Source organism: Trachinotus anak, unplaced genomic scaffold, assembly GCF_046630095.1.
Source record: "Trachinotus anak isolate AG129_WGS33_773 ecotype Australia unplaced genomic scaffold, CSIRO_AGI_Tana_v1 ptg000021l, whole genome shotgun sequence".
Classification (NCBI taxonomy): Eukaryota; Metazoa; Chordata; class Actinopteri; order Carangiformes; family Carangidae; genus Trachinotus; species Trachinotus anak.
In genome coordinates, this window is record NW_027273872.1 from 20,981,941 (window position 1) to 20,996,804 (window position 14,864).

Consider the following 14,864-nt stretch of genomic DNA (forward strand, 5'->3'; position numbering starts at 1 on the left):
GGCACTGTCTGATAATAAATGCTAAAGGGGTGACCTTATGTCTCTTTCCCCCCATGTTGCTCTACGGTCATTCTCAAAACAGACCGAGAAATCCTCCTGCGCCGAGGGTCAAGAATCCATCACCAGGGTTTTACAATAACACACATTTCCATACCGGCTCTGTGAGAACCAGGCCCGAGGGAGAGGTGGAGAACTGCCTCTGGTTGGTGTTGAACTCCTCTCAAAACATCATAGTGCAACATATTACTTTCAATTGAATCTCTCCTGTGTTAAATAAGGTTAAAATACTTGTACCTCTCCCAGGCTGGTTCTTCACATATGCAAATGTGAGAATAGCAAATTGTCTGCTTTCATTTCCATAATGTGAACCATGAATGTGCCTTAGATTTGCTTGGTTGATTTGCAGCTATGCTCAGAAACCAAATCCATATTTTGCACTGTAAAAAGGAACAAAGATTTCAGTTCTGTGAGGAATGCCAGATAACACACACACACACACACACACACACACACACACACACACCATAGTAGGCACACATATATGCACAAAAACACACACACTTTTCATAGACCAGTGTATTGTGAAAGAGTCCTATCATTGTGAATTACTTTACCATGACTGTTTTGATGAAAATGTATTGCCTTGTCCTTGGAAATGTGGCACAGCAGTCGATATGGTTCTACAGACTCGGTAATACTCTCCACTGTGAAGGCAACAGACTAAAGACGCTCTTCGACTGATGAAACAATAGAGGAGGAGGAGGAGGGGGAAACATTCTTTTGCCGAGTCTGCATTATTGGATTTGGATTGTAACATGGTAGTATCAAGTTAGGCTGAGAGGGGTCCGTGAATATCACGTTGGAATCACAATAGACAAGGGCCGATTGTTATTGCACCGCACTTCCATTAATAATTCAATCATTTGACCCGTGACATGATTTCCCGTAAAACAATCTGATCCTCGGAGGGCTGATAGAGATATTTGAAATCTGAGTGTGTGTGGTGTGTGTGTGTGCGCGTGAGTCTGTCTTGACCTTCCCCAGTATGACACAGAACCGGTGCCTAAGGCTACAAGTACAATATTTAGAGGGGAGGAGAGGAGAGGACAGAAAAGCAGAGGAGAGGGAGAGACAAGATATCAGAAAGTGTGAATACTGCAGCTGAACTGTGCTGCAGCGTTTCCCGAACTAAAGATGTGCCTGCCCCAAGGGTGCTCCAATAAGCACGCCACAGAAGTGGAAGGCCTTACACAAAACTATGCACTTAAAACTGAGCAGCACTCCGAGAGCACAAGCAGAGAATCAGAACGATGTATGCAGAGTGCATTAAATATAAAAACACAGTGTGTGAGTAAGTGGAAACAAAGCCTAGTAATATTATAATACATTGTTTTAGGGATCACTACTGACAGGAAACGTTGCTGTTCCAGCTTCGGCCTGCTCTAAAACAGAGACTCATACACATGTAGGACGTAGACAAATGGAGGGGGACGCAAATGGACACACACACACGCACACCACGCTCACGAGCACGCGCGGGAGAAAAAGCAGGGGTGCCATCTATCAGGCTGTAGACTAGGAGCCTTGGAAGGGGAAATCTGTCCTGTGATGGCTGTAAATGAGGGCTGTGGCGGCGCTGTCACATTGTGTTTGGCTGGCACACAGGAGCAATGAGGGGCTTCGAGTGGCGGAGGGCATGGACACTGTGTACAGATATAATGAACCAGGGAGATAGCTGGGGCATGGGCAGACACTGTGATTCTGTCACAGCTAGTGGTGCACCTACTGCTGCTGCTGCAAAAAAAAAAAAAAAAAAAAGGAAAGAGAAGGAAGGAGGGAGAGAAGTGGGGAGAGGAGAGGAAGTAAATTGAGTGCAGAGAAGAAAAGAGTGAGGAAGAGGCAGAGGCAATGATCAAGACAGAAAAAACATAAGGAGAATGAGAGACGGAGAGGCAGTGGGAATGCATAAACAGCCCCGCAGAAAAACACAGCTAATCACTGTTGGATTGGTGAGCCAATACTGGTGTTATACCAGAAGAATATTTACTCTAATTAGAGCCGGCTAATGTGTCTCCAGGTATAAAGGCTGTCGGCACTTTCCTGAGAATAATTAGAAGCACAGCGCATGCATTGTCCAGGAGAGCAGCGCAGAGCACCCTTTGTACACCATTAACAGTTCACTGACAACAAAAGCGGAGTTAATAGAATGTAATGTGGTCTCCTCACCCATCCGTTTGTTGAAATGGTCATTAGGGTAATGCAATATAATTCCTTCCTTCTGCGCTTCAACCCAAAAACTCAACGACTCCTCCCTTCTCCCAAGTGCCCCTCAGCAATCTTATTCTAAAGTCCTGCCTCCATTTTTCCTCTCATTCCCCCTGACAGAGAATTTTCTCCAGTCTCTGTCCTCCACATCAGGATGATAAACATGATTTCATGGCGCGTTACAATCACCAGTCTTCATAAAACACGCGAAATCCTCTATAAAAGAATTAATTCTGCTTTGGAGAGACAGAGCCAAATGTATAGATTTACAATTCCACACTCGAGTTCCCCACCATGTTTTAATGCATCATAAACACTTGGTGTTTTTTGGTCTCTGTTCCAATAAAAACAGAGCGCGGGGGTGTAATATCTGGAGCTGGGGGAAATTAAAGCTGAAGTTCCTCTCCTCCTCAGTGCACTCCCAGCACACACACACACACACACACTCACATACACACACACTTAGACATACAGATACACACACGGTTAATCAGCAGCCCAGAGAGAAATCTAAGACCACATCTACACCCAGTGGAGGGAACCTGATACAACCACATCTTAACCCCCCCCCTCTCCCCACATTCCCCTCTTTCTCTTAATCATCAACACACTCACAGTTCCTGCTGATAAATTAGACGCAAGGTTCAGTATGATTAACTAAAGTTAATGAAGACTGAAAGTGATCTCAAACAAGGTAACCATAGAAGGGAAGTCTTTGAGAGAACATGAAGACTGCATTAAAAACCAGTGGACATTCTTTTTCTTTCCATTTCTGCTTCTGCTGCTATTTCCAAAAGTCCTTTCAGTGTGCGGTGACAAACATAACCCGTCTGACTGGTGGAAAAATAAATCATACTTTCAAGTGAAGACAAATGCCTTATCCGTTGGGAGTAGCCTCAGGCTATAGTCATAATGCCCCCCCCCCTTTCTCTTGCCTCTCTTTCTTTTCCTCTCCAGGCAGGGAGTTTCCCTGAACTAGCTTTAAATGTCCAACACAAACCAGCCTTACACAGCACAAAGTACAGATCATGAGCAAAGTGGATATTCCCGTGTAAAAGATTTATTTTATGATAAACCAACTTTATGATGGTGAGAAGCACTTTAAACCCTGGAGGCAAAAACTGCTGTTTGGCTGCAACTTTGAGCAAACAAGACAAAACGAATTCGTCACGTCTTTGACTGTCAAAACACAGTTATGATCAACACATGGCACAAGATCATTGTTCATGTCTGATCTCGTGTCGGAGCCATAAAATCGTGGATTTCCTCGCGCTGCAATGCCTGTGTTGTGAGCCGTGCCCGCCCGGCTCAGGCTTGGCTCGGTGCGGGCCAGGCCAGCTGCAGAAGTCTGTCTCCTCTCCTCTCTCCCCTCCTCTGCTCTCAGTGCTATCAGGTTGCCACTCCTCCTCCTCTAGCCCATTACACAGGCCTCTTTATGCTGCGCTAAAAGCTGCTCATGTTCAAACACTCCTGGGAAAAGCTCCTTAAAACACGTCAGGATGAGAGGCCCTGTCTGGTAAAATATTAATAGGAAGTTAATTGGTTGTTAATGGACTGGTGCTTGAGTGGGAATCGCCCTCCATTAGATAGGCCACCGAAACAACCCATTCAGAGGTGTCATCTTACCACCTCCACAATCTAATTGTTTTCCGGTCACTGTAGCCGTGAGTCGTGGCAACCTGGTGTTAAAGACATTATTGCTTAAGTTTTATGTTAGGTCCTGCAAGAAGAGCCGTACCCTGTGCCAACCACATTTCCTCGTGATCCTGGTATTGTGGGTGTTCGGTTACTGCAGTGTCAAGTTTTAAGTATCTCCACTCCTCTTTTCACCTCTGCATTGTTTCCTTTTGTGTCACATTTAAAGTGAACTGTCCAAGTCAGACTCTTTCCTCCTGCTAATCTTTCCTTCATTTACACATGAGGAAACAGTTTTAACTCTTGTTGTTTGAGGGACAGTGTGTTTGTGCTTTCTGCGGTTGCCATTACCCAATAGGAAAAATCTCTCTTCTGCTAGAGTAGGCATGTAATATTGATGCAGAGCAGACAAGGAGAAACACAGAAATCAAATGGAATCTAAACTAAGTTCAAATGTCGACATCAACACATACATTTTTGATCATTGCAAACCTGCAAGACGCCATTCCTTTTAAGGAAAGCCACAGGGGCATTTGTAGCAGGGAATATATTTAGAAATAAGTGATATTTCAGCATGTCTTTCAATCCCAGCTTCGTTCAGCTCCAATTCATTTATGAGAGGGACAAATACTTGTTGAAAGAGGTTTGTTCAGGAAATGGGAGTTAAAATGGCAGTGGAGGTTACCCAGACAGACTGCTTTTTACAGTTTGGCTTTTTAAATGCACCATGTGACTAAAATACACCAGCACTTACAGATATGTCATTTTCTCTCTGAGCCTACAGACAATTGTACGTAGACAATTTATTTCCCTCATATCTGCATTTTTTTTTTTTAATAAAATAAGATTGAAAAAGAACAATTCATGTTCTAATAAGGCGAAGCTTCTACCTCCTACTTTTTCACAATTTAGTCCTGAACTGTGATTTTTATTCAAATGCATTCTGTGTCTTCTGTTACCCTTTAATGCTATGAGCGCCCCTCTCGTGACTCTGACTATTTAATGGTAACCTCGCTCAAACACTGAGTGAATCCGTGTCCAATTACATTACGAAGCAAATGTCAATGGATCCAACAGATGTACTGCTGCTGAGCTTCATTTAAAGGGCGTAGCTTCAACAGCTGCCACTGGATGGCACTAAAACCCCAGGCAGCGATTTCAGATCAGCAAGCGAACGCTGCGTCTAAAAGGATAAATACATGAAATAAATCAGGCCAGGCCTCCTCATTTGACTCAGAGATATGCTCCAACTTCCTGCTGTGATCTACTACCTGGCTGGGTGGAGACTGAGATAATGCAGCAGTAGGAAACACTTGTGATGTTTTCTAAAGCCTGTCTGTTCACTTGGCTGCATCACAGACTGAAATGAATCTATCAGACAGAGGAGAAACAGGAAGATTACTGTATTACCTCCGGCATGCACCCAACCAGATTTGAGCTATGATGTGACAGCGGCTCATTATCAGCCCACAGATACACACTCATGCTTCAGTTTTATTACACATTAAGCTGTAAATGTCGCTACAAATGAGCACAGTCTTGGCTGGACGTTTAACGCTTAGCAAAACAGTCAAAAGCTACAATGAATACATGATGATACACAACAGGAACACTTTAAGAAACTGTAGAAAAGTTACAACAGTATGAAATGCCCACTCTGGAAAAAAAGCAACTTAAAAAAAAGGTCACCCATGGTGTTATTAGATGACTTATTGGAGTATTTTATGTGTTTTTTCCAATTATTTTCATCATCCTTTTCAGTGTGACCTTCTGAAATCAAAATACTCATAAATAAACAATTAAAATTGGCATTAACGCAGCTGTAATGTATTTATTTTGTCAACACCTAAAACTATTAGAAGACTATAATTTCTATGGATGAGACCAGCTTTCAGAAATGTTTCTGTCTGCCTTGAGGCGAGACAGCTTTGCTTCTTAGCATGCATGCCACAACCATTTATTAACTGTCAATCAACGACTTTGTTCATTCCAGGTGCACACAACAACATTCATTGTGGGAAAAAAAAAAAAAAAAATCTAGTCCAAATGTCAAGCTACTGCGCACACAGACAAGCTACGGTGATGTGAACTCTGCAAAAATGTTTTTCTTGCTACTGTCACACCTCTCAAAAATGAAATATTGCCTGTTGTCACAGTCTGAAGGAAGAGTTGAGGAAGTCTACATGCCGGGCTTGTGCGGAGGAATGCATGCTAAAAAGTGTTTTAATCAGCTCCAGAGACATTTGGTGTGCGTGATACAGAGAACAGGCAGTAAGAAGAACAGAGTAGATGTAAGTAGATTACATTAGGCTGGAAGAATGTGCTGTATTCCCTTCTGTTAATATCCACTCCCTGTTTCCCTTGCTCTCACACTGCAGGTAAAGAGCAGCTTATACACCTTTCACCTCATAAAATCATAAACCCTCTCCAGACACTTCATCTTTACCAGAAATGGATGAAGGACTGGGTGCCAGAGCTCAAGTGACCAATAGGACAATCATGGAGACTCCTCCCTCTAGGCTGTATTGTGGAAAAGGATGGGCTTGACCATGCCGGAGAGGATCTTGGGCACATGAACGCTCACAATCTCCGAGATCATCTCTGGGAAGTTGACACGTGTCTGCATGGACTGAGCTTGGATGAACAGATCATAGGTGAACTGGTGTAACTTCCTCACAATCTGAGAGACAGAGAGAGGTAGACAGAGAAAAAAATCACGCAACAGAGACGATGCACTTAAATGTGTACAAAGAACAAAGCCTGCAGGAAATAACAAATGGCACTGAAGCCTGTCTTTTGACACTGCCGTTAAGAAGTGGTTTAAAAAGATGATACTCATTGTGACACTCTAAGCTCTGCAGGCACTGTCTGAACTGCAAAGTCTTGATCAACTCTGGTCTTCTGCCTAAACGGCCCTGCCAGACAATCCCTGGCTGCCCTCCAGCTCATAAGGCATTAGAAGATCTGAGATGTGAGTGGGATAGAGACAAAGCTGAGCCTTTAAGAGTAAATCTACAGTGAAAGACACAAGGCTGAAACTACTGCAGTTCAGCTCTCTGTGGCTCCAACCGGTGATGTCAGGAGTTTTTCCTTTGACAACAACATGTTTGCACCAATTAGTATTAAAATTTACAAAGGTATTAAGGAAGAAAGCATCTACACCCTCTAGTGGCAGCACATCTACCGAGTATCTTTACATCTTTACACCCACTTTAATCAAACAAAAACAATAGATTTTAAATCCATATATTCACAAATGTTTAGATGTTTATAATAAACTTCTGCAGCCTTTGCAAACCATCATAAATATTAGAAATCTCTATTATATTTAGACATTTTATATGTTATCAAATAAAAAAAAAGGTCTCAAAGCATGCTTTCTATTTATTATTTTACTGACTTTATTTATCTTGTCTACATACGTGCCCAAAGCAGGAGTTTAGGTAAAATAAGTGGATGGAGGACAGAAAACATGGACTGTAAGCCTTTAATTTAGTACTCATATAAAGCCATACCTGACACTGCTGAGTGTAGTCAGATAGGTGTTTAAAATATACTGTGAGCTTCCAGTTATTGAAACTCCAGGTTGTTTTATTACAGTTTCTGAGGGTGTTTTTTCTTTTTATACCTGTAGTTGTTTTTAGAGATTTTGAAATATTTACAAGTCTTCTTACCTCTTCTTACAAATAAAACAATTTATAATATATAATGATATAAACTATCCTCCAGTGGATATTAATCATACAGAAATACAGTTCACCTTGTGGCCATAAAACAGGAAATGTTAGGTGCTGTGAGTGTTTCTAGTAAGTAGTAAACCATCCAGAGCTGACTGTTGTGCGAAAGAAATTGTGTGTAATGTGTAAATTATTTCAGCAACACACAATTTCATAGTTCAAACATTAAATGACAGAGCATAATAATGATTGTGTATTGCTTGAATATGCCCTGGATTTTTTGGTACAACTAAAATCTTGTCAGGACAGCGAACACATACTAACTCTGAGCAGTTTGAATACGGGTCGCAAAACTCAGATTTTCTGGATTTAAATGTTAAATATAATTCCTAAAACACAGACATACACACAAACAGTAGCAATGTTCAGTAGCAGGTGTAGCACCCATTGCCTGCAGCTGGAACAAGTGCCAGAACTGCAGAAGCTATTATTTTCTTTGTCTGTAAGTGTTTACATCTGCAGATGTGAACTTCTGCTTCTCTTATTTATTTATTTATTTTTTGTTTTTTGTTTCCTTTTTTTTGCAGATACTGTAGCAGGTTGGACTGGAGCTGCAGTCTGCTACTACTGGATGATATCAGCTGCAGTAGATTTTCTGCTGCTTTGCATGTGTCTGCAACGTGTGTTTTTATAACAGCTCCTTATGGAGTATTCCAGTTAGTTTTGATGCAGCAATGCTACCACCAGGGGGTGACTCTATCATTTTCCTTCCCAATAAGCAGCAAGCACAGAGAAGCTAAAACAGGAGCCACATGAGCCTTTGGTATGTTCTTAACTTGGGCCGGTGGCTGGAGATCTGTGCACAAATTTCTTTTGTGTGAATGATGTTACAGTTTGTACAGGTGTGTCTGTAACAGATTACACATAGACTACTGATCAAATTTGAAATGTAATTACTGGTAGCCCTAGCTGAAGTGATCCAGCCAAGAGATTATTCACAAAGTGTTGCCTAATAATTGAATAATAAATAAACACAGTTGCAGTTGTAAGTGCAATGTTTGTGTACTTTGATCTTCACTTCGCTCAAGTGCTTCTGTGACACTAACTAAAATGGCATTTCTACACTGGTTCAGAGTCAGATGTGAAATGGAGTTGTGTGTATTACCGACTGGAGGTAGTCCAGCAGCTGTGTGAGCTGAAACAGTCTCTGTGTACGGGTGGTCTCTCCGCTCTGGCTGGCCAAACGGTCCAGCTCCTTGATGTAGGAGGTCCGCAGTTCATCAAAACAACGTTGGCTCTTGAGGCCCTCCACTGGCACTGTGACCACAAAGTCAGAACACAACAATAACTCTCACAGACTTTATCCATCCCATCAGTTCTCTGGAGTACGGCTGCACTCTATTATAGACTTATTTCACTTGGTGGGTTGACATTCAAGCTAATATTTGAGGCATGGTCTTAAGCTGACTCACTGATGCTGAAGAGGACCAGGGCCTTCATGCAGAGGAACTCCTCTTGGGTGACCTTCAGCATGCAGAACCTTTGGGAGAGCAGCTTCATCCTCACACAGTGGTCATACATACTGGACACCTGCATCCGCTGGCTGTGAGGACGGTATGGAGAAAAACGACAACAAGGGAAAAGAAAAGCAGCATGAGAGGAGGAGAAGGAGCACAAGGTATGACAAAAGGTGAGGTGAGAAGCCAAGAGGGGGTCAGACAGAGAGAAATATCGAAAGGAGAAAGACAATTAATGGTGACAGAAACAAGAGTGGATGAAAAAGAGGAAAAAGCAGCAGAGGTGAGAAAAAAATGAGTGAGGTGGATAATGGAAAAAGAGAATGACAGAGAGACAGAGAAAAATGAGGGTCAGCAGCAAGGGCAGGCGTATCCATTACCATGCAGGTCAGAAGTAGCACAATGGAGTGACAGAGGGCTAATGCGGACAGAATGAGTGTTTTGCTAATGTTGCACAAAATATAAGCTGAATGAAAGCTGTGACGAGGGCCAGCGGCAGGGTCGAGCTTTCTGAGCAACGCCCTCCCTCAACACCCGAGGACAATTTACTGATAAGAGGCTATGGGATTGTTACTTACATACACAGTATGACAGCGATTTGTTTCACGAACTTTGTGATAAGTTATTAAAAGTACAAAGAAAAGACAAAAGACAGAAGCAGAAATGTCAGAAACATTAGAGGCTGGAGGAAAGTTGCAGCGCGAATTCAAACTTGTCAAAGTAAAAGAAAACAAAAGGAACAACTCAATGCTGGAGTGATGATTGGTTAGGTAAAGATGAAACGGAATAAATCATCTGAGGTGATCCCTCTGCGGCCACATGCCTCAGATAGAAAGGAAATGGTAAGAACAGAACAGACTTGTTTACTGTCTCGCCTAAAGAAGCGACATTCATTGTGTGATTCCTCAGTCTTCCTCTCTCTGAAGCTCGTATCCCACTGGGCCTTTCTTTCCAATCGTGATGACAGGTGAAATCTCATGATATTACAACAAAACCAGTGTCACAATGATTATTACAGCTGTTTCGGTCCAGACAAACTGTCTTTGCTTGATAAAGAAATCTTGGTGGGTCTGACAAAACTTTTATTAACTTATTCAGTGTTAGGTCTTTACATAAGTGTACTTTGTGGAGTGAATGTTTTGCAGAACTTACTCGTTGAAGACCAGGTCTGGAGCAAAGTAGAGCATGGAGCTGTTAGTAAGTGTGTAGGACCTCCAGCCCAAAGCGAACACCATCACCCCCATCCATGACAACTGAATCACTGACATCTGATCATCCACATGCAGGTCACGGAAACCTGTTGACAGCACTCCTTTTTTTAATCAAACGTCTACTCACATTAAAGCACAAAACAGGATAAAATGAAAATACACAGGCGAATTTTATAAGCGAGAAGTTCACTACAGAGGTTATGGGTACATTGCTTGCCATTTCCAGCCTGCAACTCCTGGCTTAAATATGAACATATCCCCCTCTAGTGGTTAACATTTGAACAGACTGCTTTGCTTTGCATAAGCTTGGCTGCTGCAACATTGGCAGTTATATTGGCACAAAATTCTGGCAAGACCTCTTATCTGGTGAACAAGATCTTGATGATATTAGATACTTTTCATTTAGACAAGCTTAATAGCTTGTCTAAATGACTTTGTCTGGTATTATACTGAACCTGAAACAACTATGGCGGTACTTTAATGCTCACATCCTTGACACAACAGCCACATGTAGCATGGACTAGTTGGCAGTATGTAACCTTGGCCCAAACTCCTTACCTGGTATAACCTTGGCCCAACGCACCACGGTTACCAGCTGTCTTTCCCCAAGCTCATTGAGGCTGGTGAGCAAGGACGCAGGGCTGTCTGGCTGCGCAGGGTCATGTCCGGCATTCACCACGGCTGGCTCGATGGCCTGCAAGACGCTGAGGAGGGATAGGCAGGAACGCAGGGTTGGGGGTATGCCTAGAGCCAGCGCCTGGGACGTGGCTAAAGACAGAGAGACAGAATGAAGAAGAATGAAGAATAGCACAAAAAGAAAATAACAGCGAACCTTTTATGGCAAAATTGTGCTCAATATTGAGTAAGCATGGAACTTGAGCTTGTGTGACACTAATCTTCACCACCTTGAGCCCTGGCAGCTGCACTTCCAGACTCCAACATTACGTCCTTCTTTCCTGCCCTCTCTCCTCTTTCTCCTGGCCCCCAGGCGACTGGGGGCTGCTCCTCCTCTCCGTTTCTCGTCTGTCCGGCTCCCTTCAGCCTACGACCTAGAATCCACCACAGACAATACAGACGAGTAGAAGACACAAAGGGCAAAAAGGAGATAAGAAGCGTCAATTTCATGTTGTTTAGTCTCATTATTACACAATAGATAAATGGTGGAAAAGTCAAGAAAATACTACACTTACTACAAGGGGGTATACTTAAATGACTGTTGCTTATTGTAACCATGTGGAAATGGTTTTGATCCTTGGCTGCTTGGCAAAAGAAAAGCTCTTTCTGGCCTTTGCTGCAATGCATTTGTTACACTGTATTTAAGCTAGAACATTTGATTAGTAAGTTCTGATCCAATGCATGTAAGGTATCTGACCATCCTGACCCCATTTTACAAGTACACATCCCTCATACTTTCATTATTCTGTCTCTCATTCTGTTCTCACCTTTGATTCCTCACCTTTAAGGCTCATTCCGGACATGAAGCACCTCTTTAAACGACACGAGGCACAGTTTTTCCGCCTCAGTTTGTCAATGGTGCAATCGTTCCGACTGGCACATAGGTGGTTCTGCTTACCTAGAGGCACACAAAAGTCCTGGGGGATGAGGAGAGTGAACTCAACAATGCCTAGGCCTCATAACAACGATATGTGGGTGTTTACTGATGACAAATCATTTGCCCTCGTAATGTCAGGTCACTCTGCCCTGCCTGCAAGAGCAGAGTGCGTGGGTGTAAGAAATGAAATCAGCGTACATCTAATTGTGAGTGTGCACTCGCGTGTGTTTGTGTGTCACACCCACCTGCAGCAGCCCTCTTGAAGAATACTTTGCAGCTGCCACAGGTGACTGCTCCATAGTGACAACCTGAGGCATCATCACCGCACACCTGACACACTCTCCTTTCTGAGAGGTACACACCTGGAAATAAACCCTCATGCCTGGACACACACACACACACACACACACACAAGAACAAACACATTAAAAAAAAAGGATTGTTTTTAAAGGATTCAAAAGCGGGCACAGTCACCAGTGAAGCATTTTAAAAGCAGTTTTATCCCTTGCAGCCACAATATATCTATAAAAACTAGGACAGAGAGTCAAATAGATGTATTAACACCAGATTTAGGTCACTAGGCTGGCCGGCCTGTTATCACAGGGCAGTAATTCCCCAAATCCAATTACATCAGAAGATTTCCCTATCTCATGACTGCTTACATGACAAACGAAGTCAGTTTAAATACAAGTTCACCTATGTTTAAAGAATTCCAGAGTTAGCCTTTATTAGGATTTAATACGTGGACAGAGAGCATTTTCTCCCGCTCTAAGCCCAGGATCAGCAACAGGTGCTATATCTCTTGTTTATGGTGACACTGATATATTAACTTGTGTTTTGCTTCGGCAGTCACAGCACAAATAAGGACAGTTCTGGAAAGTTAGGGATAGGATGACCTTTGATTCAGTCTTACTGCATGCTGAAACACTTGGCCAAGGCCAAGAAGAGCACATGGGGCTGTTAGAGCACAAATGATTTATGCTGATATATCTGCACCTGCACAGAGCATGTTTCCACAATGTGTCTATGCAAGTCATGGCAAATAACAGTACATGACTCGTATTACATAATAATCATGTTTACTGTACCACAGATTTAATTGTGCTGTGGTGATGCTCTGCATTTACAGAAATATGAAGAACAAAACTCCAGTGAGACACAGCTGTAAAGCATATAAATGAATTTGATAACGTTAAATAATGTTCATAACTTGAGGCTTTAGAAGAAAAAGACAATCCAACAATGTGACACTCATTGGAACCAACTTTCAAGCTTGGCGGATTGAATTGTGGTCACCAGGCACGCAGTTCACGCTTCATTTATCCCTTTGTTTCTGATTCAAGAAAGATGAGACTGTCGGTGAACCCACAACACGCACACGGCAGGCTCCCACACAGAGGGCCGGTGGGGTCAGGGTCAGGGTTAGGGTTAGGGTTAGGTTTAAAAAGGACAGGGGTGGGTTTTTTTTTTGTTTGTTTGTTTTACGGCACAACAACGGTAAAAACAAACAAACAAACAAACAAACAAAAAAAAACAGACAGGGCGGAAAAAACTTCATACTTTCTTTTGACGGTACACCGGCTGACCGATCCGGCGACCCACCGGGATTTGTACACAAGTACACCACTACCTGGTGCCAGTGAAAAGCAGAACAAATCACTGTTGGAATCTGTTATTTACCTGAAACTGCGATCTGCGCAATCCAGCCAGACGGAAGGTTCGGTCTTGATAGTGGAAAAAGTGGCCTGTCCTTGAGCAACTGCACTTTGGTACCTTTCCACTTGGCCATACTCTTGTGCCATCGCGGCTCGTATGCCACCTTTACCACCCTGTTCACCCTTGCTGTACCAGACACAGGTGCATTCCTGCCTGGATCCAAGAGGGATTTGCCCACAATTACAATATTTACACAACATATTATGCCCGTCGGATCCGCTTTTCTCTGGCACGGATCGACCGCTGTATGCGCTCTCGTTTGCGCGCCACACATCCTGGGTGTCTCTGTATAAGTTTGGATTGGCAGAGTAAGCAGAGTATTGTTTCAAAGGTGAGAGCTCATCCCCCCGAGAGGACGCGGGCAGCTCTACCAACGGGTTGATAAACAAGTTTGATTCCTTGCAGACATATGTGGATATCAGCGGGGCGCGCGTCATGGTTTGCGCGCTGTCCACCTCGCCGGATCTGAGCAGATCCATGCAGCTCACCTGCTGTAAGCTATGGCACACTTCTCCAAAGTCGTTCTCCCTGACGCTATTGTCACTCAGGAGAAGCCTACTGCCCTCTGGGTTCATATTTCCAGCCGCTCCTAACGCCTGCACTCCCCGGGAACTGTTCACTCCAGAGGGGTCGCAGTCAGCAAACGCGTCGCTGAAGCAAAGGTTCATGTTGTTGAGCGGAGAAGACACCGAATCCAAGCCCAAGGACACTGACACTGCCTTGCTGAGCTCAGCGGTAGTGGGGCACGAATGGTTATCCGCGGTGTCCAAACGATCACGCTCATTCATTATTTAGAGTTTGACGTTTCTTCTGTATCGGACGAGCTTGAGTGAAATGTTGCCTTCGGCTCGCGTCGCAGGAGTCAAAGCAATGCGCTGGTTTCACGGGGAACAAGTAAAACAACACTTTCCATGCGAGAAAACGCCTCCCGATGAGACTCCGCTCATGTGTCTCAGCGGAGAGGAAACTCAGATCAGTCAGCGACGTAGGTTGCTGCTGGGTAGGGACGTCCCGTCGATCTGTTCGGCGAGTGAGGCGCTGCTGAACTTTTTTTTTTTTTTTTTACAAAGTAACCGTTTCGCACACCGGAGCCTCGGACTATTTACATGCGACTGAGCTCCACGGGCAACTATTAGAAACCGCGCAGGGAGACTTTGTATTCCGGCAGGAAGAGCGGCTCACCTACTGAACAATGACCGTGAATGTAACTTATTATCTCACTAGGAATTTCAGCACCGCGCCACCAGTTATTTGAATGCAAAAAAAAAAAAAAAAAAAAAAAAAAAAAAAG

At 43.4% G+C, this 14,864-nt stretch overlaps 1 protein-coding gene across 1 annotated transcript; it reads right to left on the reverse strand.

The window, feature by feature from the left end:
* Nucleotides 1–5,376: 5,376 nt before the first annotated feature.
* LOC139605788 (progesterone receptor-like) lies at nucleotides 5,377–14,794 on the reverse strand. The gene is made up of 9 exons (XM_071457570.1): nucleotides 13,538–14,794; nucleotides 12,103–12,239; nucleotides 11,762–11,878; nucleotides 11,211–11,354; nucleotides 10,864–11,073; nucleotides 10,247–10,391; nucleotides 9,050–9,180; nucleotides 8,743–8,894; nucleotides 5,377–6,580 (listed from the first exon to the last, which is right to left on the reverse strand). The coding sequence occupies exons 1-9, from the start codon at nucleotides 14,359–14,361 to the stop codon at nucleotides 6,416–6,418; spliced, it is 2,025 nt and encodes a 674-aa protein (XP_071313671.1). The 5' UTR covers nucleotides 14,362–14,794; the 3' UTR covers nucleotides 5,377–6,415.
* Nucleotides 14,795–14,864: the final 70 nt, after the last annotated feature.